Source organism: Eptesicus fuscus, chromosome 1 (genome assembly GCF_027574615.1).
Source record: "Eptesicus fuscus isolate TK198812 chromosome 1, DD_ASM_mEF_20220401, whole genome shotgun sequence".
NCBI lineage: Eukaryota > Metazoa > Chordata > Mammalia > Chiroptera > Vespertilionidae > Eptesicus > Eptesicus fuscus.
This window is the reverse complement of record NC_072473.1, coordinates 13,216,379-13,242,689: the sequence shown is the minus strand read 5'-3', so window position 1 is coordinate 13,242,689 and position 26,311 is coordinate 13,216,379. Positions and strand designations below refer to the sequence as shown.

Here is a 26,311-nt window from a genome sequence, read left to right as displayed (position 1 = left end):
TCATCTAAAAGAGTAGACAAAAGTCATGAGATAGCCCAAATTTTCACCTGGGGCAAAAGAAGATATAAAATGAAGCAAAGAGCAAAAAACAAAATTAAAATATTTTATAATTATGTAACACTCTTTGTCTTTCTTTTATGGACCAATACAAAAACCCACCTATCTTGAAAATGGCATTCTTGTAGAGGAAATAAAACTAAGAAAGCAATCTATACTAATAAAAGGGTAATATGCTAATTACACTGGGTTGACCGGACATCTTCCAGATGTCCAACTTCCTTCTGGACAAAGCCACAGTGGCCAGGGGCCAAGGCAGAGGCAGTTAGGGGTGATCAGGCCGGCAGAGGAGCAAGCAATTAGGGGCGAGATCAGGCTGGCATGGGGGAGCAAGCAGTTAGGGGGCAATCAGGCAGGCAGGGGAGAGCAGTTGGGGGCAATCAAGCCGGCAGGGGAGCAGTTAGGCGGTGATCAGGCAGGCAGAGGTGGTTAGGGGCGATCAGGCAGGCAGGCAGGTGAGTGGTTAGGAGCCAGTGGTCCCAGATTGAGAAGGATCCCAGATTGGAGAGGGTGCAGGCCAGGCTGAGGGACCCCCCCCACCCCGTGCACGAATTTCATGCATCGGGCCTATAGTAAGTTATATAACTGGTAGTACTAGTGCCATGAAGAAAAATTAAGCAGAATTAGAGATACAGAGGGAAGGAGGGGATAGTGGTATTTTCCATAGGGTGGCAAGAAAGGCATTTGAACAGAGACATGAAGTGAAGATCTGTGGGAAGATGGTCCAAGCAGGAAAAAAATAGCAAGTGCAAAATGCAGAAGCAGGAATGAGCTTGGTGGTCTGAGAATCAAAGAAAGGGCTGTATGGCTAGAATAGAGGGAGTGAGGAAAGAATAGAGGCCATGAGTGTGGAAAATTCACCAGGAGACTAATTGTACACAAAAGTCACGAAAAAGAAATTGATACTGAAGTCCGGGGCAAAACCATTTGAGGGCCAGTTTCCATTCTCAAATGATTACCTTGGTTGCTGCATACACAAAAGATGATAGACCCCTGAGAATGGAGACTGGGTGACTAGTGACTAAATCTGTCAGACAGCTGCTTCCAAATCACCTAGGATACTTACTGAAAGGGCAGATTACTAAACCCCACCCATCCCCCAAACTTACTGAATCGGAATCTTGTAAGAATAAGGCAAATGATGCTATTTTAGCTGACTCTCCAGGAGATTCTCTCTTGCTGTCAGATTTACACAGTGTCCATTTTATGAGCACCCACAAAAGGACTTTAGTTCAGTATCAGACTTATGCTCTCTGTGAAATGTGAATATTTTGACTTGCTTCTTTGCTTTAACCACATTTCATCCAACATTAACAATGGTGCAGGACCTTCTGGTTTAAATTTTTTTGGTTCCAACTTTAATTTAGGCTTGATTTTATTATTTATTCTACCTTCATTATTATTTTCCATGATTTTTATTTCTTATACTTTTTTTCAGTATGTATGCATCCATTTTATAGTTTTGAAGAATTAAAATGCCATTTCAGCAACCTTCAGAATAATATAATGCACTGTATATACATTTAATTTAGACTTACGTTCATAACTAGAGACCTGATGCACGAAATTCTTGCAAGGGGCTTGGCCCTTGCAGTCACAGTCAGCCCTCACAGCCCCTCGCAACCTCGGCCTGCCCTCCCATTCCCCAGCTTCATCTGGAAGGTCGTCCAGATGGTCATTCTGCTGTTTGGTCTAATTAGCATATTAGCTCTTTATTATATAGGATAGCTTCAAATTCTTTTCTGACAAAAGGAAGGGTTCATATTATTTTTTTTTTCCTTTAAGAAACATTAACATTAGCCCAGCTGGAGTGGCTCAATGGTTCAGCATTGACCCATGAACCAGGATGTCATGGTTTGATTCCATCAGGGCACATGCCCAGTTGCTGGCTCAATCCCCAGTAGGAGGAATGCAGGAGGCAGCAGATTGATGATTTTCTCTCATCATTGATGTTTCTATCTCTCTCTCCCTTTCCCTTCCTCTCTCTGAAATTAATTTTAAAAAATTAACATTAATTTTATTATCTTTCTGCACACTACAGCTATTCAAAGAATAACTGGATGAGTTTACTCCTAATGCCATTTAAAAATTTTGTCACAGCATGGAGGGACCTGGACAGTATCATGCTAAGTGAAATAAGTCAGTCAGAGAAAGACAAGTATCACATGATCTCACTCACGTGTAGAATCTAAGTAACAAAATAAACTGATGAATAGAGTGGACCCATAGATATGGAAGAACAGAGCAGAGTGCGGAATCTCGGAGGGAAGGCAGGGGAGGGTGGGTGAGTGGGTGGGAGGTAATCAACCAAGGACCTTGTATGCATATATGCATGGCCCATGGACACAGACAATGGGGCAGTGAGGGCCTGGCGGGGGGGATAGAGGGGGGTCAATGGGGGAAAAGAAAGGGACATATGTAATACGTTTAAAAATAAAGTATTATTTAAAAGATAAAAATAAAAATTTTGTCACTACAACATATTTATCTGATCTGCTTTGCTGCATAACATACATTTTCTAAACCTAAATGAAATCAAGTTTTAAAGTCTGTCTTTATAACAAGTGAAATTTTATCATGATACTCATTTTTTGGTCCAATACAATGTCTAAATGGTTTCATACCACATTCAACCCTAGTGGATTTCAATAAAAGTAGGAGAGCTCTGCATAGATAATGAAAAGACTTAAAGTGATTTTGGAAACATGGAATGATATTGTATCTTAACAATCTTAACAGTAATATTTTAGCAGCCCCTAACCTCAGGCAAAAAAGATAATCCAGTTTATACCAATCAAAATACCTACAATAATATAATAGAAGCATTTACCACCAATATTTCACACTATTGCCCTCTGTGCTTCTAATAACAAGGCTTTCTCACCAGAAATATTGAATTAACACTGGACTCTCAGAATGCTAGGTGTGAAAAAATCACTTACTTTTTTAAAAAAAAGTGTATTTGTTATTTCAGAGTGGTAAAGATTAAAATGTCCATTTATAATATTTCTAACTTCAGCTCTAAGCTCAGAGATACATTGCCATTATTCAGCCAAAATAATAATTTATTTTGCCTGTATCCCACAAGATAAAAATGATAAATTAGCAATGAGTTCATCCTTTCCCAAAAATAAATATATTCTAAATTTATATACTATAAACTAATAAATTTATCCACATACTATACATTTCATGTTTTTATTATGTACCATTTAGGGGAGGAAATACTTCATGGTTGTTTATTCAAATGATTTATAATAATATCCTAAGAATGTCAATTTATACATATGAATTCTGTATAAAGTGTAAATGGTCATCTTAGCAGGAATATAAGAAGTCCTTATAATGCAAAAGCTGATTATAAAGCACCTTATAAAGCAGTGAAATTTATGTAATTTAGTCATTACTTTTCTACAATAGAAAGTTATCCAGTATTCTTCACTGTTAACTTCATGCTAATATGTTTCAAGTTTAGAATCCTTTACCAATAAAAGGAATAGGAAAGAAATTAATAGCTTCTTTTACTTCAAGTAAGAGGAAAAACTCTTATCACACAGTAATGAAACCAAGCAAATGTGGGTCTGTGACTATAAGAATGCCTATCATTAATAAATTATTCAAATTCCTCCATGGCACTTAAATTGTAATTTAAAACCCAATAAGCAAGAAACCGTAAGAAAAGGACCAAACTCTACCATGAAATAAGGAATTATACTAAAGTCTATTCAGCCCTAAGTATTTAGTTGAAGACAATGGCTGGAGTAGCACATGCTTCATCTAAATGACACCATTTAAACAGTGCTAAAATATAATGTTACTTAAGACTAATAAATATGGTACATTATGTGACTCCAACCATTCTGAAAAAAATGTACTAACAAGTACTGTAACAGCATCCCCACCAGCTGGAGCCTACAAAGTCAATTACATTGGCCATATCTTTCCAAATGATTTAGGAGTGCCTTTTAACATTACAAACATAAATCTATCGCAGTGTTGGAATTCCGATGTATTTTTGTGCTTCTGGAGCTGCCTAAAAATGAAAAGGCATCCAAGTGAAATGCATTATATACTTATTATACTCAAAATTGCAGTGCCTAAAATGTGAAATAATTCTCTACCATTTAGCTGTCTGCCTTACAGTATATTCTAGATTGCTACTTATATTATACTTTGAAAAGTTAGTGGCAAAAGATGTTTTTTTTTAAAAAAAAAGATAGTATGTGACTGTGCTTAAGTTTATATAAAAATAGCATCTTTACAACCATACTGAAATTTAATCCTACAAAAGGTAACAGAACATATCACCAAAAACAAACAAACAAACCCCAAAACAAAAACAATACTTTTGAAAGAGAAATAATGTAAATTTATTTCAGGAACTCATATTACAAAAGGTCCTCTAGGTCATTTTACCACACTAAAGTAACAAAGTTGTTAAAACACAGCCCATTACAGTATAGAACTTGAAATAAATCCTAAAGTCATTGGTGTTATAGCTATCTCTATAAGAAGTGATTTTCCTTCCTAGTAAGTCAAAGTTTAATTACTACATTTAATGCTTTTTTCCTCCTCATCTCTTCAGTTCCCTTGTTAATATGGTCTGTACAGTATCTTGTCCGATCTGAACAATATGATCCAGGAAGTGAGGTTGAGGAAAGTAGACCTTGCGTTGGTGGAGGTAAAAATCCTTTTGCTATACGGCAGGCCATATACCAGGATTTGTTTCATCTGGTTGTGTAAAGGGAGGGCCCAGAGTTTCTTGTTCTTCAGTGAAGTGGGGTAAAAAGTTAGGATTGTGATGGTTTAAAGCTCATTTTCAAGCAAGTGAACCACCATTTTGAGATAGAAGAGATCCTGAAGGAGAAGAGTTCATATAAGGTGGCACCTGAGCAATAACATATCCAGGGGGAAAGTTACTGGTAATGGATCTGAAGTCATGGGTGGAGGTAGCTGATCATTGTGCTTGTGTCGTATACATTGCCTAGGACAGTGGTTGCCAACCGGTGGCCCGCAGACCACTGGTGGTCTGTGAGGTCCAAAAGGTTGGCGACCGCTGGCCTAGGAGGTGCGGACAGCATGGTGTACTGCTCTGGTGGAATGTGGGTCACGTGGTCCTTGACCAGCAGCATTACAGGGGTATCAGCTGTTGGTGAGGAAATACAAGGATGAACTTTTTCCAGCGGAGCACAAGTAACAAGTTTTTCGGTTTTCTTATGGCAGTGGTTGATATGAGCTTATAAGTCTCTTGGAGAAAAAACATGTTCTCTTGCATCCTTGGACAGTGCTACAAGTGAAGATAGAACTGTGCATGCTCCTCAATTCACAGCACAGGAACACTGCGGCCTGGACACATCTCCATCTTTGGGGGGATTTAGTTTGTTTGTTTCTTTGTTTGTTTTGCATAAGTTAGCACAGTCATAGCCAAAAGCATGCTTGCATGGAATCATGTGCCCACAGATTTTAATAGGAAAATCAAATTTGTCACAGAAATTAACTGGTGAATCATCCCTTTCACCTATGATGTTTACCTTAAAGTCTTCCCAAAGGCATTCAGGAAAATTTTTCTGTTTTCTCAACAGTTCACCTCCATTACAGTCAGACCTTTCTTTGTTATATGCAAATTCTTCACCAGCAGGCCTCCTATTCATAGTCCTTAGAGTTTGGCACATAAATCTGCCTTTGTTCACCTGCTTGAAAATGAACTTTAAAGGAGTCCTTCAAACATCAAGGCCACACAAGGATCCAGAACTCTCAGCATCTGGTAATCAATTATCAGCGTCTGTGGGATCCACATTGGCATAATCTATGGAGCCCAGGAGACAGAGGTTAGATAAGATCCCACTCCCAACCTGTGTAGCTATAACCTCCGAGGGCTTTCTTCCTCTCCCCTGGCCTATCACACCACTCTGGTGAGGGAGTCAGGCATAGTTTGGACAAGGAGAAAAGAAGCTTCAGTGTTGAGGTTGCAAAGGCTCCTCTTCCTGTGCCATAAGAGAAAGTGGTCTTTAACTGGGAAAGGGACCAATGGGAATGGGGAAGTAGGGCACAGCCAAAAGAATAACTTTGGAGAAACCAAGATGGCGGCATAGGTAAGCACCTAAACTGCTGCCTTGCACAACAATTTCAAAACTACAACTAAAAGACAGAATGGACACCATCCAGAACCACAGGAAAGCTGGCTGAGTGGAAATTCTACAACTAGAAGGAAAGAGAAAAGCTCACAGAGAATCAGAGGAGCTGCAAAGGGCTGAGGTACAGAGACACATGCGCAGAGAGGAAGGGCGGCTGAGTGCCTGCCTGGCTTTCTCTGGCGGGAGGGGGAAGGAAGCCCCCGACTGCACTGAACCCCAGTTCCAACTGCACTGAACCCCAGTTCCAGCCGAAACCCCATGGACCCAGGCTCATATGGGGGGAGTCTGCACTGTCAGGTAGAGAGAAAGGCACATGGAGACTCGGAGACTTGGGGAAGCCGCTGCAGGCAGGGGTCTGGAGGCGTGCGCATACAAGTGCACGCAGAGAAGACTGACTGCGGAGGTTGCCGCAGGCTTTCCCTGGCGGAAGGGAGTCGGAAGCTCCTGACTGCACTGAACCCGTTACTGAACCCCAGTTCCGACTGCACTGAACCTCAGTTCCGGGAAAACCCCTGGGGACCCACGCTCCTATGGGGTGGGAATTTGGACTGTCAGGTGAAAACTCAGGGGAGCCGCGGAAGGCAGAGGTCTGGAGGCGCATGCGCAAGGGCAGGGCTGACGGGAAGTCAAGACTGTCTGCTCAGCCCTGAGACTCCGCCCCTTCCAAGCTGAGCACAGAGGCTTTTGCAATTTTGCAAGTCTGGTCCCATAAGGCTGTCTCCAGTACAGAAGGTCTCCCGGCATAGACACAGCTGATACTCACAGGCAATTGGCCTGGAGGTCAATTCCTCCCAGTGATACCAACAACAATCAAGGCTTAACTACAATAAGGCTGTACACACAGTCCACAAAGGGGTGCACCAAGAGTGTCCACCTCAGGTAACTGGGGAGGCCGACCAACTGGGCCACACAGGAAACCTAGCACACAAAGCTACCCTACCAACTCAGGGAAGCAGCGAAAATGCGGAGACAAAGAAACAGAACACAAATGGAAGAAATGGAGGAAAACAAACGACTGGATATAGAATTCAAAACCACGGTTATAAGGTTTTTCAAGAATTTCCTAGAAAAGGCCAATAAATTTAGTGAGATGCTCGAGGATATGAAAAAGGACCAACTAGAAATTAAACATAAACTGACTGAAATAAAAAATATTATACAGAGACCCAACAGCAGACTAGAGGAACACAAGAATCAAGTCAAAGATTTGAAATACAAAGAAGCAAAAAACACTCAACCAGAAAAGCAAAAAGAAAAAGAATCCAAAAAGTTGAAGGTAGTGTAAGAAGCCTCTGGGACAACTTCAAGCGTACCAACATCAGAATTATGGGGGTGCCAGAAGAAGAGAGAGAGCAAGATACTGAAAACCTATTTGAAGAAATAATGACTGAAAACTTCCCCCACCTGGTGAAAGAAATAGACTTACAAGTCCAGGAAGCGCATAGAACCCCAAACAAAAGGAATCCAAAGAGGACCACACCAAGACACATCATAATTAAAATGCCAAGAGCAAAAGACAAAGAGAGAATATTAAAAGCAGCAAGAAAAAAACAGTTAATTACCTACAAGGGAGCACCCATATGATTGTCAGCTGATTTCTTAACAGAAACCATTCAGGCCAGATGGGAGTGGCAAGAAATATTCAAAGTGATGAATAGCAAGAACCTACAACCAAGACTACTCTACCCAGCAAAGTTATCATTCAGAATGGAAGGTCAGATAAAGAGCTTCACAGATAAGAAAAAGCTAAAGGAGTTCATCACCACCACACCAGCATTATATGAAATGCTGAAAGGTATTCCTTAAAAAGAGGAAAAAGAAGAAGAAAGATAAAAATTATGAACAACAAATACATATCTATCAACAAGTGAATCTAAAAGTCAAGTGAATTAAAAATCTGAGGAACAGAATAAACTGATAAACTTATTAGAATCAGAGGCATAGAATGGGAGTGGATTGATAATTCTCAGGGGGAAAGGGGTGTCTGTGTGGGGAGTATGGGAAGAGACTGGACAAAAATCATACACCTATGGATGAGGACAGGGGGAGGGAGGTAAGGGCAGAGGGTCGGGTAGGAACTGGGTGGAGGGGAGCTATGGGGGGGAAAAGGAGAAACAATTGTAATAATCTGAACAATAAAGATTTATTAAATTTAAAAAAAAAGAATAACTTCCCAGCAGGTCCCACAGAGCATTGCCTTCTGGGATATCCTGATTTTTCTCTGACTGCATTTATGTAAACTGCCTTAAATCTCTTGATGGTATACGTGTGCATGTGTGAGAATGTGTATATGTACACATATATGTATGTGTGTATATATGTACATAGATATATATATATATATATATATATATATATATGCACACACATCTTTAAGATTTTGTCATGATACAATTAATTTAAAATCATCTTTGTCTGGAGGAAAGGAGTACCATATTTATCTTACAAAGGAAGAGTCGTGTGAAAATGGTAATTTCACAGGGCTAGACATTTGGTATCCTTGCTTAAAGAATGATGATGGGAATTTAGGCCAAATTTCCTCAGGTTTCACATTCCTGCAGGTAGAAACAGGACCTCAAAAATAATCACTTGGCTACACCCCTACCTCAGAGGGGTCTCTCCTGAAGACATTCACCTTTTTGGCTATGTCAACTGTCAAATATCCCCAGAAAACACCAGGGGGGAAATCACTGATCAATCAAAGAAAGTTTTTAAGACTTAACTGCAGTATAGGAAAACACTGCCTTAACAGAATCTAAATAGTGTCTTAGAAGAAGGATGATAGCAGGCTAGAATATCAGGGACTGGGCTGGCTGATTTCAGGGCAGGTCTTTAAAGGTTAATTGGGCAGATTTTATAACATGACAGCTATAGATTGGTAGGCACAAGGAGGTGAGAATACTGAAGTGAGTATTAACGGGGACCAGGTTATTCTTGTTAAGTAAACTCTTTTCTTTGGCTCATGATTTTATCTTTTAGGAAAAAGTATTTCCTGGAAAAAATCACTAAGTTTTGCTTATTAGAATTATTTAACACTAGAGGCCCAGTGCACGAATTCATGCACAGGTGGGGTCCCTCGGCCTGGCCGGTGATCGGGGCCAATGGGGGGCAGGGGGTGGCCGGCTGGGGGAAGGGACCACGGGAGGTTGGCTGGTCAGGGGAGGGACCATGGGAAGTTGGCCAGCCAGGCCAGCCATGGGAAGTTGGCTGTGGGAGTGCACTGACTACCAGGGGGCAGCTCCTGTGTTGAGCATCTTCCCCCTGGTGGTCAGTGTGCATCATAGCAACCAGTGAACTGGTCGTTTGGTCACTTAGGCAGATAGATAGATAGATAGATAGATAGATAGATAGATAGATAGATGATAGATAGATAGAAAGATAGATAGATAGATAGGCACAGAAAACTATCCACAGTCCCATTATTGTTCCGCATGATGACAGGAAATTATGTTGATTTACTTTTCTCTGGTCTGGCTTGTTGGGCTGTTGATTCTTGGCTACACCAATGGCAAAAGCACAATAATGCCATGAGAGTTACCACAGGCACCAGTACCCACAAATGCCCAAAGTCACTGCTGCCCCAGGAAAGAAACAATACTCACTGGAGGTGCTGCTGAGTCCAAGAAGAACAATGGGCTTCCTTTCCCTCTTTCCTTTCACTCTATTACATGGACTACAAAGCACTTCAGACTCAGCATTTCCAGTGTGTTAAAGAGAGTTTGCTGAAATCACTCTTTTAATATTTACTTGCTCTTAACTATTGCCCCTGACAAAGACTCAGGCAGTACAAACTGATGGTGGGTGGTTTAAACTTGAATATTTAATGCCATTCACCTCTGACACCTCCTCTATTTCTTGAGCCTTTTCAGTATTCCAGCAATGCTACCTTCTTTTAGGACCATTCACTCTCAGAAGGCAACTGCATCCCCTATGCAAATGCATTCCTCACGGGCCCATCTCATGGAGTCTCCACCTAACCTACCTAAACTCTACAGCCATCACACTTTATTCTCTTAAGCCAGGCCTCCTATTACATGTCGATTTAAATTTCATTAATGTGAAATCTTGTTGGCTTTAAAAAAAAGCTGTATCGCTCTAACCGGTTTGGCTCAGTGGATAGAGCGTCGGCCTGCAGGCTGGAAGGTCCCAGGTTCGATTCCAGTCAAAGGCATGTACCTTGGTTGCGGGCACATCCCCAGTGGGAGGTGTGCAGGAGGCAGCTGGTCGATGTTTCTCTCTCATCAATGTTTCTAACTCTCTATCCCTCCCCCTTCCTCTCTGTAAAAGAGCAATAAAATATATATTTTATTAAATAAAAAAGCTGTATTTTTTTTAATAAACCAAAGTGGTTCTTACCAAAGTATGGATGTTCTACTATTATAACCAGCAAGTCAAAATTCTGAGCAAAAACTAAAACATAGCATTAAGACATACGCAAACATTCCTGTTTTACAATTACTATTACTTGTTTGCCGGGCAGTTTATGAGGGTTCAGTATTTTTTTAATGGATGTGCATATAATTCAAAGACCATGAATACAAAAGGGGAAAGTCTGTCAAATATAATGTCCATACTTCTTTTCTTTCCCAGAACCAGTGTTTTTCTGTCTAAATTGAGACATTTCTCATGTGACAAAATGTCCTTACACCTGACCCTGAGGAAAAGAAAGCCAGCTTTATTTCCTAGTTGGCTAAATTTGCTTTTGCTGCTCATTGGGTCTACTTCAAATTATTTTGTAATAAATTCTAAGTTCAGCCTTTGCGTCATGAAAGCATTCTTCACTACAGACAAGTGATGTTCACCTTTTGCACTCGGATGTCAAGTGTGACTCGACACGGTTAGCATCAGTAGCAGCTCGTATGTCGAATTGTATTGAATGTATCAATAATTTGAAATATAAAAAAATCCAAATAAATAAGTTTGTATGAAAAGAAACTCCGGTTTTTTATTCTACTGCCGTGCTTTGTAAAATCTGGGGTATTTAAAAAATTAAATCCCGAGTAGAATAAAGGAATCGAGAAAAAAGCAAGCGAGTGCAAAGGGTTAACTTATAGTCTAGACACCCCACACCCAAGAGCTGCTCTGGTTCAGCACTTGCAATAGCTCTGCTTAAAGTGTGTGCTTGTTTATAGCTGAGAAGCCTGACCTGAAAGCCCTTAATAAATATTATTTGGTGAAATTGTTGATAAAATAAAGGGTACTGACCTTCCATTTATCCCCATCAGATTTAAGAAGCTATCTTGCTATACTTGAAAAGCTGCCATTACAAATTGATTCCTATTTAGTGCTTTTAAACAAAAAGTTAAATGGGCTTCCATTCAGCCACCTCCTTTAGGACATAGCAATTCTGTCCTTCAATATCATTCTCTTAAAAGTTGCTAGACTTACATTGGATTGACAAAAGATTCAGTGTCAGCCTATAACAGTGACTGGATATCAAAATATTTGGGTTTGGAGATTTAGAAGAAATTGGATCTTTTGAAATTGCTTGGATTCATGGAAATCTGTTTGATTTCGACTGCTTCAAAAAAAATCTAAATGAGGTTGGCGATGAAGAATTATGGACTGCACAATGAAGATCAACGTGCAAAATTAATGCTGGGAAACAGGATGAGACATCTCCGTTTAAGCCACGTTGCCATCTGGCCCAGACGCAGTCATTCTACCAGAGTGACACCAAAGGTCAGCGGGAGCGAGAGCCGTATGTCCCTCTGCCAGGCTCCTGGATTTTATTTCTCATTTAAGGGAATCTGATCTGTCATTCTTCTGGCTCCTGTGGGCTTTAAATTCACATAATCAACATATCACTGCCAGAGACTTAGTAATAGCTGAGGCAGTTTAAAGGTGAGTGGAGAATAATTGTGCTCCCAAGCCAGATGCCTTCAGTTTTGCAAAGAAATAAAAAGTCCATCTCTGGTCCAAAAAGTAAGGCAAATTGCCCTGTTTGAAAAAGACCTTGGCTGTCCTCCCAAATGTGCCAGTAGCTATATTTTACATCCAAGCAGGGCTGGCCCTTTGCAAAAGTTTAGAGCAGTGGTTCTCAAAATGTGGTCCACAGACCCCTAGGGATTCCCAAGGTTCTTTCTGAGGGTCCTTCAGGTCAAAACTACTTCTATAATAATAGTATGATTTTATTTGCTCTTTGACATTTGCAATGATGTTACAAAAGCAATGGTGGGTAGTACTGCTGCCATCTTAGCACTAAGCAAGGCAATGGTACCAAACTATACCAGTCATCACTGTATTTTTTACTGCCACACAGTAAAAAGAAAATACCAGTTTCATTTAAGAATGTCCTTGATGAAACTCTAAAAGTTATTAACTTATTAAACCTAAACCCTTGAGTCCTCATCTTTTTCATCGTTTGTGTGACAACATAGAAAGTACTCATAAAGCACTTTTGCTGCACACCGAAGGACAATGGCCGGCGCAAGGAAAGCATTTATGGTGCCATTTGAGTTGGAAGGTGAACTATCTGCTTGTTTCGTGGAACACTATTTTCACTTGAGAGAGCAAGTGACAAACTATGGCTATTCAACCCTGGGTATTTGGCAGAAATTTTCTCAAAAATGAACAAAGTTAGCCTGTCACTTCAAGGAAAACAACTGACAATATTTATTGCCAATTATAAAATTCAAGCTTTTGAATGAAAATTAGAATTTTGAAAATCATGCATCTGTCACCATGATCCTGACAGTACTTATATGATGAGATCAGTGGTGATTAATAATGAATGTATTTTTTAATTGTATGATGAAATATGTCAACATTTAGAAGTTCTTCATAACTCAGTGAACCAATATTTTCCAATGGTTGATGTTATAAAATCATGCATGATTAAAAGACCCATTTAAAATCAAGACAACAATGAATTTTAATGTAACAGAATATGAAAGCTTCATTAATATGCTTCAGATTCCATATTGCAAATAACCTTTAAAAAATTATCACTTGTTGAGTTTGGGTTTAGTTTCAAAGAAGACTATACACAATTATCTAAAAGACTATTCAAATAAACCTCCCTTCTCCAACAAATCTATAAGAACCTAAATTTTCCTCCTTTATTCCACCAAAACCAAATATCACAAAAGATTGAATGCAGAAGCAGATATGAGAATCAGGCTGTCTTATATTTAACTAGACATTACAAATATTTGCAAAATTTTACAACAATGCTGCTCTTCTCAGTAATTTTTTCCTTTGGGGAAATATCCTATATAATAAAGAGGTAATATGCAAATTAACCCTCACGCCCTCACAAGATGGCTGCCCACAACCAGACTGGCAGAGGGGTTAGTGAGGGACAACCAAACGACTGAACAAGCAGGATGCATGGGGCAACCAGGCCGGCAGGGGGGTTAGTGAAGGATGGCCAAACGACTGAATAGGCAGGCTGCGTGGGGTGACCAGGCCGACAGGGGTGAAGTTGGAGGCAACCAGACCAGCAGTGGGGGCTGTTGGGGGTGACCAGGCCAGCAGGGAGGGCAGTTAGGGGCAACCAGGCCAGCAGTAAGGGGTGACCAGGCCAGCGGGGGGGGGGACAGTTAGGAGCAACCAGGCCAGCAGGGAGGGGGCAATGAGGGGCGATTAGGCAGGCAGGCAGGTGAGCAATTAGGAGCCAGCGGTGCAGGATTGTGAGAGGGATGTCCGACTGCAGGTTTAGGCCCGATCCCCCAACGGGTCCCAGATTGGAGAGGGTGCAGGCTGGGCTGAGGGAACGCCCCCTCCCATGCACAAATTTTGTGCACCGGGCCTCTAGTATTTTCATAAAAGTGTGTAGATTTATTATTTTTATGTTTAAATTAAATAATAGAAATATATTTTTTAAATTTCTCAATAGATATACTCCATATAAACAACAGCTCTTTGTGGTCATCAATATTTAAGAGGGTATAGGAATCCTGAGAGTAAAATGTTTGAGAACTGCTGCTCTTGGTGATCTTTAACATCTTTTCACCTTCCCTCTCAGAGACATGCCACCTCTCCTCACATTAACTGCCCCAAACTCTCTCTCATGCAAATTGAATTGCCCAGAAGGTCTCAGATGGTTCTCATCTTCAAAATAAGCAGATGGTGGTATGGGAAGGGAAAGAAAGATCAAGATCACTTAAACACCAAATACTGTGCTATGAATCTAATATATGGTATCTCATTTAATCTTCACAACAGCCCTATGAAATGATGATGATGATAATGTGCCCAAATTAAGGGGCTTCAGGACACATGGGGAGCGAATGTTATTGCAAGGGTCAGCAAAACCACAGTCTCACTAAGAATTATCTGTAGACCAAATAAATAAAAGCATCTTACAAATACAACACTACTAATTTTCAAATATAGGTGGGTACTGCTATATTGAAATAAAACCTCATTGGAAAGCATTATCAAATTCACAAAAGCTTCTGGTCATTACAGTTTTTTAAAAAATTTCAATCAATGAATCACAACACGTGGGAGATAAAAAAATTTTTTGACAGTGTAAAGGGAACAAAGGGATCCTCATCTTTGAAAAATATTGAGACTCTCTGCATTGTAGCATTATAACTATACTGAATCCACAGCAAATTTAGTACTTTCAGGACAATGCTAAGCTGTTTAGAGTGACATCTTCACTGCTAAAAGCTCACTTTTGCCATCAAAGCATTTAAAACTCTAGACAGGGAAGTCAATAAACACATATGAAAGCCAACAACAGCCTGGTATAGTACAGGGTTGGGTGAGGGAAATGGACAGAAAGCGCTGTGAGAGTCCTGGGGACATGGAGAACTTCTGGCTGAGATCGTCAATGAACTAAGACTGGATCTGCATCGTTAAAGATCGAACATAAATGGGCAGAGAGGAGAGTGACTGGCTTTCCAAAGGAATGACCTAGACAAAAACTCATGTGGGAAGCAGTTGTATTCCAAGGGCAATATACTTGGCTCAATATAGGGGTCATATAAGGAAACAGTTGGGAGATACAGTTGGGAAAAGCAGTTTAGGGCCAAATGTTGGGGGACCTGGATGGACTAATAAGGGCCGTAACTTATCCTATAGGCAATTTAAAAAATCACTGAATAAAGATATAAAAAATTGAGCAGAGTGTAGTGTAGATTGGTAAACTGAGACAGAAATCAGAAAGTCCTATGAGGAAGCAATTTAGGGCTGAAATTGTTCAGGTCTGATTGTGAAATAGAAGCCAAAAAGAATGAGTATGAGGGAGATATTGCAATGAGTATGAGGGAGATATCACAGTCTGAATGGCAGCAGGCAATGGAGAGGAGGAAAAGATTCCCAAGTTTTTCAAGCCCAAAAGGTTATCACATGGTCTAATTAGGGAGGAACCATTTGGCCTGGGGCACATCTACTTATTCAACATCCCTGTAAGTTTGGTCCTGGTCCACCAGACAGTCTGAGGCCTTTGTTTAATGAGGAACTTTGTCTTAGACTGAAAAAGAAATCAGAACAGTATCCCAAACTCACTACTAATCAATTATTCAGCTGTCTGGAAGATGCCTACTTTTCCCCACCCTATGACAGTGAGACTTGAATTTGAATGCTGCAGTTCCCCGACTCACTACTGAACAAGTCTGCTGGATTCTCCCTGGGCTTTTGGACCAGCAAGGCCTTTGGACTCAGCTTTGTTTTTAGAGGACGTTACCTTGGACTGGGAACCTTGGTTTTGTCCTGTCCCATGGCTCAATTATACTTGACTTTTCTCCACAGCTGTGCACCTGTTTGGGCTCCCTGTTGTTTTCCCACACCCTGTTTAACTCTACCTTTTCCCATCAGATGGAGAGCAAGATCAACTAGGCTTTTTGTATAGCACTAGGTCCAGTTCTGCAAAGTCTTTGGCAATAGTTAAAAGTAAAGAGATCAGAGAAATGACAAGGGGGAGGACAAGGAAAAAGCTAAAGATGAACATTTTCATTCCAGAGAAGGGGAAAGAGGGTGGCATGATGATGACGAGACAGTATCTTCAGGTACAGAAAAGGCTCTGTTCGAGAGAGGAAGCGTGATTGTTCTCCCCTCGGGCCAAGGGTCAGCTAAGGGGAGCCAAGGGCTTAGTTAGAGCATGGGAGATTTATAGAAGATAAAAGAATTTCTTAGACAAATGCAGAAATGGGTTTCAGAGGAGTTTTGTGTAATTACCTTTGCAGGACATGGCTAAGAATAGTACAGCTCCTCTGGCAGCCGGAAGGCGAAGAGGTGTTCTGTGGAAAGTAGAAGGTGAACTTGGATTATTTCTTGTTGCCCTTTCCAGAACTACCCTCCCCGACACACACACACTTCTTTTACGGTTTTATGGTAGGAATAGAAATTTCCGAACTTGGTTAAGCCCCCATGGAAGAGCTCTGAATCCTTCTTCAGAGCAAAGGCTCTGGGCCAATTCCTGATATTTTTAGAATAAAATCAGCTAGTAAAGCTGTTGCCCCAGTGGTCACCAGAGCACTGCAGTGTTGATAATTCCAAAAGCCATAGAGCCAATTTCTGCCTAAATGATATCCTACGCAGTCTAAAAATTGTTTCTTTAACTGAAGGGTTGCATGGCTGGTTTTTAATTAGAATGGATTAATACAGTGTTCCCATTTATAAAAACCAAAATTGAAAGGAAGGAAATGCAACAAGGTAATTCAAGTAAGGAAAATATTCTCCAGGACCTCTCCCACCCAAATATAACCTTAAAAATAAAGAAAAAATAAAATAAAAATATTATTCTTTATATACTTAGACACTCTCTATATCTAAAATCTCACAGGTATCACATAGTTGTGTAAGTTTCATATATATAAGGGTGTGTGTGTGTGTGTGTGTGTGTGTGTATTTATCCATATATGTGTATGCATATTTTATACCTATGTAATCATCCATGCACATGCACAAATTGATTTTTTTGTATTACAGTATATGACAGTGTATATAGGTACCACTTTTATTCTATTTTCAGAATGGCACTAACACAGGGCTGCTCAGATAAACTACATTTTTCCCTCTCAACTGGCTCATTTGGAAAATTAAGAAGTTTGCATGCTAGTGCATAAGATGATCTACATGATTATCCACTGGAAACACATATGAAATGTGTCACTGAGTTTTCATCCTAAGAAGCATACCCAGTCTCTTATCTACATTCCTACAACAAATGCAGGGTTACCCAAGAGTACCAACAAAGCAAGAGCTCAAAAAAAAAGTGGGTAGAAAAAAAATTTTTAGAAGAATATGATATTCATTATTTCCCTCAAAATGCATCAAATTAGTTATTTGGGGGGGAAATCAGAACTTACGTGGATTTTTTTGTATTTATTTTACTGTTTAAAAAACTTTATAGTGACGCCTGGCCAGTGTGGCTCTGGGGTTGAGTGTAGACCTATGAACCTGGAGGTCACAGTTCGATTCCTGGTCAGGGCACATGCTGGGGTTGCAGGCTGGATCCCCAGTATGGGGCATGCAGGAGGCAGCCAATTAATGATTCTCTCTCATCATTGATGTTTTATCTCTCTCTCCCTCTCCCTTTTTCTCTGAAATCAATAAAAATATATTTTTTAAAAACTTTATAGTGAAATATACATATATAAAAGTATACAAATCATTAATGTAAGTAACATTCAGATTAGAAACCTAATAGTATCAGTACTTCAAAAGCCACACTTGTGGGACCTTGCAGTCACTTACCTTCAAAAAGCAACCATTGCCCTGATTTCTAATGGCATACATTAGTTTTGCATATTTTTATGTTTCATATAAACAGAATTATAAAGTATGTCCTTTTTATGTCTGGTGTCTTTCATCCAGTATTATGTTTGTGAACTGGCAACACTCATATGTGTGTAGTTGTAGTTTGTACATTCTTGCCCTTGTAGACTAGTGTTCAATTATTTCCTTTACTGTTGGGCATCTGGACAGTTTCCCATTTTAAACTATTATAAATAGTGCTTCTATGGACATTTTTCTACATGTCTTTTGGTGAGCATGTTTGCATTTCCATTGGGAGTACATCATATTGAACAATAGGAAATTGCCAATATTCAACCATTTTGACCTATTAAGATAATAACTTAATACCTAGAAATAAAATTACTGCGTCATAGGATACATGTATATTTTTTAACTTTAGAAGATATTGCCTAATAGCTTTCCAAAGTGCCTGTACCTGTTTATAATCACAACAGCAGTATATAAGAGTTCTGCTTATCTAAATTCTTTTTTTTCTATTTTAGCCATTCTACAGAGAGGGGTATATAAATAAATCACACTGTAGTTTTAGTTTGCATTTCCTTAATGACTAGTAAAGTTAAATACCTTTTAATAGATTTGTTGGAAATTTGGATATCCTTTTGTGTGAACAAGTTCAAGTAATATGCCCAATTTCCTGTTGAGTTGTCTTCCATATTCATTTATTATTATTATTTTGATTTCACAGCTGAGAGAATTGTAATTTTTTTCATTACTTGCCTTTATAAATATTTTTATCCAGTTCTGTTCCCAAAGAACCCTGTGTTCACCTTTATTCTACGATACATTATACTGCAGAATGAAATAGAGCATTCTGCCTGTCTCCACTACCTTACAAAAGAGCAACATTAGTTACAGAAGTACAAAGATGAGGATCAGAGCGGAGCAATAAAGTTCTCCATTCTCCATTAAAATAAATAACTACAAATAATAAGTAATAAAAATATTTTCATATGTACTTTTCCTTATGAATTGTTAAATAATTTTTAAATCATTAAATAATTGGGAGCTACAACTCTTATTCATCATTGTATTCCCAGTCCTAGATAATATCTAAAAAGTGATTCAGTAAATACTTGTTCAGTTACCTGATACGCATTTGACATTTTATTTTTCCTAAATTTGTGTTAATTTTCTATACTCTTTTGTATGAAGCTTATTCCAGCAAGGCAAATTATATGAAATAGAGCAGTGGTCAGCAAACTGTGGCTCACAAGCCACATGCGGCTCTTTGGCCCCTTGAGTTTTTAGCAAAGGCCAGCTTAGGAGTACACTAATTAAGTTAATAACAATGTACCTACCTATATAGTTTAAGTTTAAAAAATTTGGCTCTCAAAAGAAATTTCAATCGTTGTACTGTTGATATGTGGCTCTGTTGACTAATGAGTTTGCCGACCACTGAAATAGAGCATTCTGCCTGTCTCCACTACCTTACAAAAGAGCAACATTAGTTACAGAAGTACAAAGATGAGGATCGGAGTGGAGCAATAAAGTTCTCCATTCTCCATTAAAATAAATAACTACAAATAATAAGTAATAAAAATATCATATAATTGAAAAGAAAAAAATCAAGATCTTAATAGCTTAATGAGCAAAAGGCATTGATGTGCAGGTAACTTACAGGAAGTGAAGTGAAAACCAGAAAGTTAATTAATAAAATTAGCAGCCAATCACATTTTAATATATTCAATAGATGCAAAATATTAGTAAAGATAAAGTTAATAACACCGAAAGATGATCAGGTTTTGCTAAATGTGGTACCTTCTTATGGTGTCCTTTGTTACAGTTGTTGGTTTACATATCTATTTCCCCAATATACTGTAACTTTTTTATGGGTAAGACCCTTTTCTGAACTGGTTGTGTTATAAAACAATATACAAATCCTCATACATGCAACTTTGTAAAATGCAATTTGTTACTATATTTCAAAAGCCACAAAAGCACATACATCATTCCCCTCTGATCAAATAAATTCACCCTTTGATATTTATTCTAAGAAAACAATCAAGAGGAAAGGGAAAAAGTACACATTAAGATATCTATCTCTGTGTTATTTACAATAATTAAAAATGAATTCACTAATCAATTTCTAACAATAAAAATGATTGAATAAATCTTCCAAAGAAGATTATTCTGCCATTTAAATGGACTATTATAAAGCACCATGGATGAATGCCAATAATGAATGAAAAAAATCATGCAAAATTATATTATACTCTGACTAAAATTATACCGTATAATTATGCCTGGATCCAGAGAGCAACATGGAAAAAGACAAATACAATAGAAGTAATTGGAAATTTAAAGTAGTGAGATTATGTAGGAGTTGTTGTGTTTTTTCTTAAAATGTATTATTGTTCATTTATTACCTCCCCTGCCACATTCCTGGACACAGCCATCTCTCGCCTGAGTGATTGCAACAGCCTCCTAATTAGTCTTCCTGCTTCTTCTCTGGTTCGTCCACAGGCTTACCACAACCAGAATCATCCTGGAAATCATGAGTCAGATCTTTTCACTTTTCTGCTCAAAAGTCTCCAATGGCTTCCCATCTCACAGAGTGAAAACAAGAGTTCTTACAATGGTCTACATGACCATCAACAACCTGAATGCCAGTTTTCATTCTGATGTCATCCAGCTACACTAGCCTCCCTGCTATCCCTCAAAGTCCTAGGGATGCCCCTACCTCAAATTGGGAGTTTTTATTTTACGCAGAATCCAATCTTATCTTTTCTTAGCTATTATAATAAAGCAAACATGCATGAACCTTTGGTATTTTCCACTTCTCCTAAAGATATATAACTTAGTCTTTGGAGAATACATTTGAGATGAAAGTAATGTATCTCTGTCCACCTTCCAAAGTTGCCTAGGAATATATCTAGGAGAATGCTAGAGTGGATTTGTCACAGATGCTCTGAAGAAATTTTTACTTATCAACAAGGGCCAAGAAAGAGAGAAGACAAGAGAAACGAGAACTGGCAACTGGTTAGATCTAGGAAGATGTAAGCTAGGTGAGATGATAGACTAAGAAAGTGGATGGTCCTAATTTCGATAGGGTTATATGAAAACCATGCAAAGACCATTTCAGGCAAAGCAGTAAAGGTCCTGAGACTGAGAGGATAGGAAAAAGCTTAGTAAATCTGAGAAACATAAAGAATATCAGTGTAACTAGCAAGAAGTAATGGAGACATGACGGTGCAGGACCTGCAGGTTAGGGTAAGTTGTAATTTTATTGTAAATATAATGGGAAGATCACTGAAGTGTTTGAAACAGGAATGATGATGCTGTTATTATGAATTGTTTATGAAGTTTGAGGTTAAAGTCACCAAACTCCCGGATTAATCAAAATGCAATATGACTGCTAGCAGTCTGCTTCATGTGTTACAGGCATATGTTAAAGGACAATTTACTTTTTTCTTATTCTGTAATAAATATTACTTCATAGATAACACCCGAACCTGGTGAGGGAGTACCTTCATCATTACTAGCATTTGTAGAGTAGTTTTAATATGCTGGAGGCTTTAAAACGGTTTTTATTCAATGTTCTCAATAAAATTGAGGCACTGAGCTTTCAGTTCCTGAAGAACCATTTAAGCTTAAAAAGGCTTTTGATTGATTTCTTCCCAACAAGCTATGTGCATTAACTCAAACTCAATCTGTGCAGGAGCCTGCATATGTGTGCAAATGAGGGCTGAAATGTGAATCTCCAAGGATGGAACTTGGCCCTTGTTGACAAGTAAAAATTTCCTCCGAGCATCTGTAACAAATCCAGTCTAGCATTCTCCTAAATGTTAGGCCACTTTGGAAGGTGGGCAGAGATACTAGTACATTCCTTTCATCTTAAATGTATTCTCCAAAGACTAAATTATATGTCGTTAGGAGAAATGGATAATACCAAATGTTTACTCTTGCTTGTTTTATTAAAATAGCTAAGAAAAAATAAGATTGGATTCTGTGTAAAATAGAGTGTCCCAATATTCAGCAGTTTAAAAGAAGCTTTAGACTCTTTACTTACAGATATTGCTGGGTACGGGCGATAATTCAGTACAGAACTATATCTATAGCAGCACTTCCTTCAACACAAATTTTTATTATATTTTCCCATTAGAAAACAAAATGTAGGCTTTCAGTTACTCGGATATCAATCTATTCTCCTTCTAACAAAAAAGATACTAAAAATATTTTTAAGGACATAAGCTCACACGGGCAAAAATAAAAGACCCCTACTAGAAGCAAGCTGAAGTATCCTGTAGAATACCAGAAGGCCTCAGGCCTTGGAAGCTCTAAGTAACACTGAATGTCAGTATGCACAATAGGTTAAAAACAGGGCAACTACTGAAAAGTCTGTAACTGAACTCACAGGACCTCAGCTACCTACAGGCAAGATAGCAAAGGTTTTATTCTCTGGAGAAGATGACCTGGAGACATTCTGGTTTCACAAGACCCAACAGAGAGCACAGGCAATCACGGGGCTGAACACAGGTAAATCATCTGAGCTGGAGGGTTATTTCAGCCCAGAAATTCAGGACTTAGGGTCACCACAACTATACATTTGCCTATGGGAGTGCGTGGATAAAACTAGATTCAAATCTGGCCCAGCAGTTTGCTAGCAAAATAATCATGGGCAAGCCAATGACCCCTCCAAGCTTGGGTTGCTTTACTTATAAAATGGGAATGATAACAGGATAATATTGGAGCTGTTGTAATGATTAAATTAGATTAAATATAGCATTTAGTGTATGTCTTGCAGGCACATGGTACATGCTCACTAAATGGAGGCCAGCATCATCAGTGAAGAACAGGTTCTGGGGCGCTTTCTGAAAGACTCAATATGGAACTACCATCAAGTACAAATACCTCTAAACTGATTCCTGTCTATGGAACATAACCTGAAATCCTAATAAGGTCAAGGTCAATATTAGGATCGTGAATATTGTCCCATATGCCCAAAAGAGCCTTGAAGTCAGACAAAATCAACTTTACTCTTGGCTCCTCCAATAACTAATGTGGTCTTGGCAAGCCATGCAAGCATTCCTCACCTGTGAAGTGAAAACACAGTAAGTATTTGCAAGACTGTTGTGAAGATTAAGCTATAATGCATGCTAGACACTAGCAGAATGCCAAGGGCATGGTGGGTGTCAAGAACTGAGAGTCATGCCGAAACTGGTGTGGCTCAGTGGATAGAGCATCGGCCTGTGGACTGAGAGGTTCCAGGTTCGATTCCGGTCAGGGGCATGTACCTTGGTTGCGGGCACATCCCCAGTAGGGGGTGTGCAGGAGGCAGCTGATCGATGTTTCTCTCTCATCGATGTTTCTAGCTCTCTGTCCCTCTCCCTTCCTCTCTATAAAAAATCAATAAAACATTTTAAAAAAAAAGAACTGAGAGTCATTTTTATCATGATCATTATTAGGAGAAAAAATAATTTACAAATGCCAACTAAAAATCTGGACAATTTTGGGAAAATGTGCTCTGGGTTATGTTTTTTCTTCATCAAATGTCACTGGAGTGTGAGGATTGTGTGACTGTTACCAGGGAACTGATTCTGCTGACTTCTAAGTCAGTTTGGAAGTTGACAGAGTATACTTCTAAATGGTAAACACTTCCCTTTTTGCCTAGAACATCTGCAGACATTTCAGCCCAACTGGCAGCATAAATGATAATCAATGATTCAGGTATACTTTACACTGGTGATTTTAATTTACTCACTTAGTTCTTTCTCTGTACAGTGGAGTCTCAAGCCAGAATTACTTCAAACAGTACTTTGGTGGCTTGGACATGGACACATCTTCATTTCTTGGATTCTGAGCCGCAATTTTTCTTTCAAGTAGAGAAAACATAAAACAAGACATGATGAGTAAAATTTCTCATCTCATAATGAAGTAAAAATAAATTTCACATAAAATCTCTAAAGATACTAGAAGATATTGCGCAAAATTTTATTTCCTAAGTTATTTTATTTACTGTCTCAATGGAGTATATTTTAAAATTTTAGAATATATTGTAAACCCGTGGTATAGCTACAGAATCTTCTATTCAGTTATCTTCCTAATTGAGACAATTAACAAAACAAAATACACATTCAAATGAGACATGTATCTAAACCATTTAGAAATAATTAAAAATTATAGATCAGGTTTTCTTTCACTGATCACAAACGATAATAATGCTTTTGTGGTGCTCATTTCCTGGCTCACTTTTGTGTGTTTATTAAAACACGGTACTGTCAGATCACAGGGAGTATCTTATTTTCATTTTCATATCTCCAATTCTAAAGGGGATTAATTTATCCAATTAAGCTGTTAATTAAAAAGACTCCTACAGAATGAACTGCAGGCTACCAATTGCATTTTACATTTTCATTGTGCTGTGCTCAAAAGCAATTTCCTAAATCCTTAAGAGCTCAAAGTTACTGCTTCATATTTCACTTTAGAGGGTACAGCTGGGATTGCTAGCTGATAGCCAAACCCATTTCCTCTTCTTTTGGGGCACACAGCTAGACATATACCCTAGCCTCTCCTGTGGTAGGTTTGGCCAATGGAATATGAGCAGAATTGATGTAGAGAACTTCTAGGCCTCTACCAAATCTTCTACTTAGTATTTCCCATGGTCTCTTCTCCTCCACCAGCTTCTTGTAGGTGAGCATGCATTCAATCATGTCGAGAATGGTGAAACCACAATATGAAAGGAACGTAGGTCCCTAAATCACCAACTAGAAGAGAGAATCACACTGATCATTAATATCTACTGTGTATGTAATGAAAACAAGAACGAAACTTCAATTGGATTAAGACATTGAGATGATCTGCTTTAACAGCTAGTGTGATCTTAATAAAGAAAGCACCTGAACTTGAGGAACATGCAAATACGTACCTAAAACCTAATTGGGAAATATCAGCTTCCTTCAAATGTTTATCATACATATAAATTGAAGCAGAGCCAATACCTCTAGTTCTATATCAGGGTGGGGAACATTCAGCCTGCAGGCTGTATAAGGCCCATGAAATCATTTGGTCTGGCCCTGCCAAGGCATTAGGGGTGAGTTAATTAAATGTTTGACCACATATAGCAGGTTAATTTTTAAGTTGATAAGTTCGTATGGCCCGCAAATGATGTTGTAAGTACCTAAATGGCACCTGGTAGGAAAAAGGTTCCCCACCTCTGGTCTATATGGTCTATAAAATCTATCAGATAAACCATAGCAAGAAATTATAGACTTCTTGCCCTCATTCCCCCATAGTCCCTTCTTCCTGCCCATGCCTCAGAGATCACTCATAAACTGACATTTTTATGCATCTTTCCTTCTGCCACTACCCTACACACAAAAATTCTTATTTCAAAGGTCAGTTCAAAAACTCTCTAAGAAGGGCATTAGCAGGCCAGTCAGTTACTTACTACCCACCAAGTCTTCATCCCATCTGAGGTCTAGCTCCTGTACATGAATGTTGTTGCACAGCTACTACAAACCATTGCATACTTTCCCAGATCTTAGAACATATTCATGCCAGAAGATCTTTAAAATAATCAACAGGGTTGGGGGGGTGGGGGCGTACTGGGAGAGGTCAATGGGGGAAAAAGGAGACATATGTAAGACTTTTAACAATAAAGATTAAATAAATAAATCAACAGGGATTATTTTATTTGTTAATTGAGACAATTAACAAAACAAAATACACATTCAAATGAGACATGTATCAAACCCATTTAGAAATAATTAAAATTACAGATTAGGTTTTCTTTCACTGATCAAAAATTATGGTAATGCTTTTGTGTTGCTCATTTCCTGGCTCACTTCGGTGTATTTATTAAAACACAGTAGTGTCAGATGACAGGGCGTATCTTATTTTCATTTTCTGTACTGGCTCTGACAGCTCAACACAAAAATTCACCAGAGAAGTTAGTATGAATGCCATGGTATGCCTCTGGATTTGTCTGGACTCAGGTAAGGCAGTCAAGCTTTTGTTGTCCTGCACCACTGAGTCATTGTCCAGAGGTCGCCAGGGGACAGACTGCAAGTTGCCCAGCACTTACAACTGCAAGTTGCATGGGGCAAAGAGACGCCAGTAGCATGAAGGCAGCCACCCCAGAGAGTCACAGCTAATTATAAAAGAAAGCACACAGAAGGTGAGGCTAGGGTGCCCAGTAAAAGGGATTTTCCCTATGGTGGTTGATAACTTGCTCAGAAGCCTCTTTTTGCCTCAATCGGAATATTATTGCATAAGCAATAAGCCACATGTGTTGACTTAGGTCCTGGAAGAAAATGCAATGATGACCTCGCAAGTCTCTCATTGTCTGTGGATAAAGTTACTGCATTCAAAACCCACTTTCCTAAGCCAAGAAACCTAGTCTAGTACAGTGCTTTGTGTACTTTATGGGCAAATATTATTGTCTAAAACAGAACTAAATATGTTAA

The 26,311-nt window shown here is 39.0% G+C and overlaps 1 protein-coding gene across 1 annotated transcript; it reads right to left on the bottom strand.

Annotated features, from left to right (window-relative positions):
- On the bottom strand, nt 1-24,556 carry CBLL2 (Cbl proto-oncogene like 2). Its single transcript, XM_054714908.1, is given in 5 exon segments — nt 1-4; nt 5,119-5,318; nt 5,320-5,378; nt 5,381-5,818; nt 24,481-24,556. Coding segments are annotated over 5 exon segments (777 nt in total).
- Nucleotides 24,557-26,311: the final 1,755 nt, after the last annotated feature.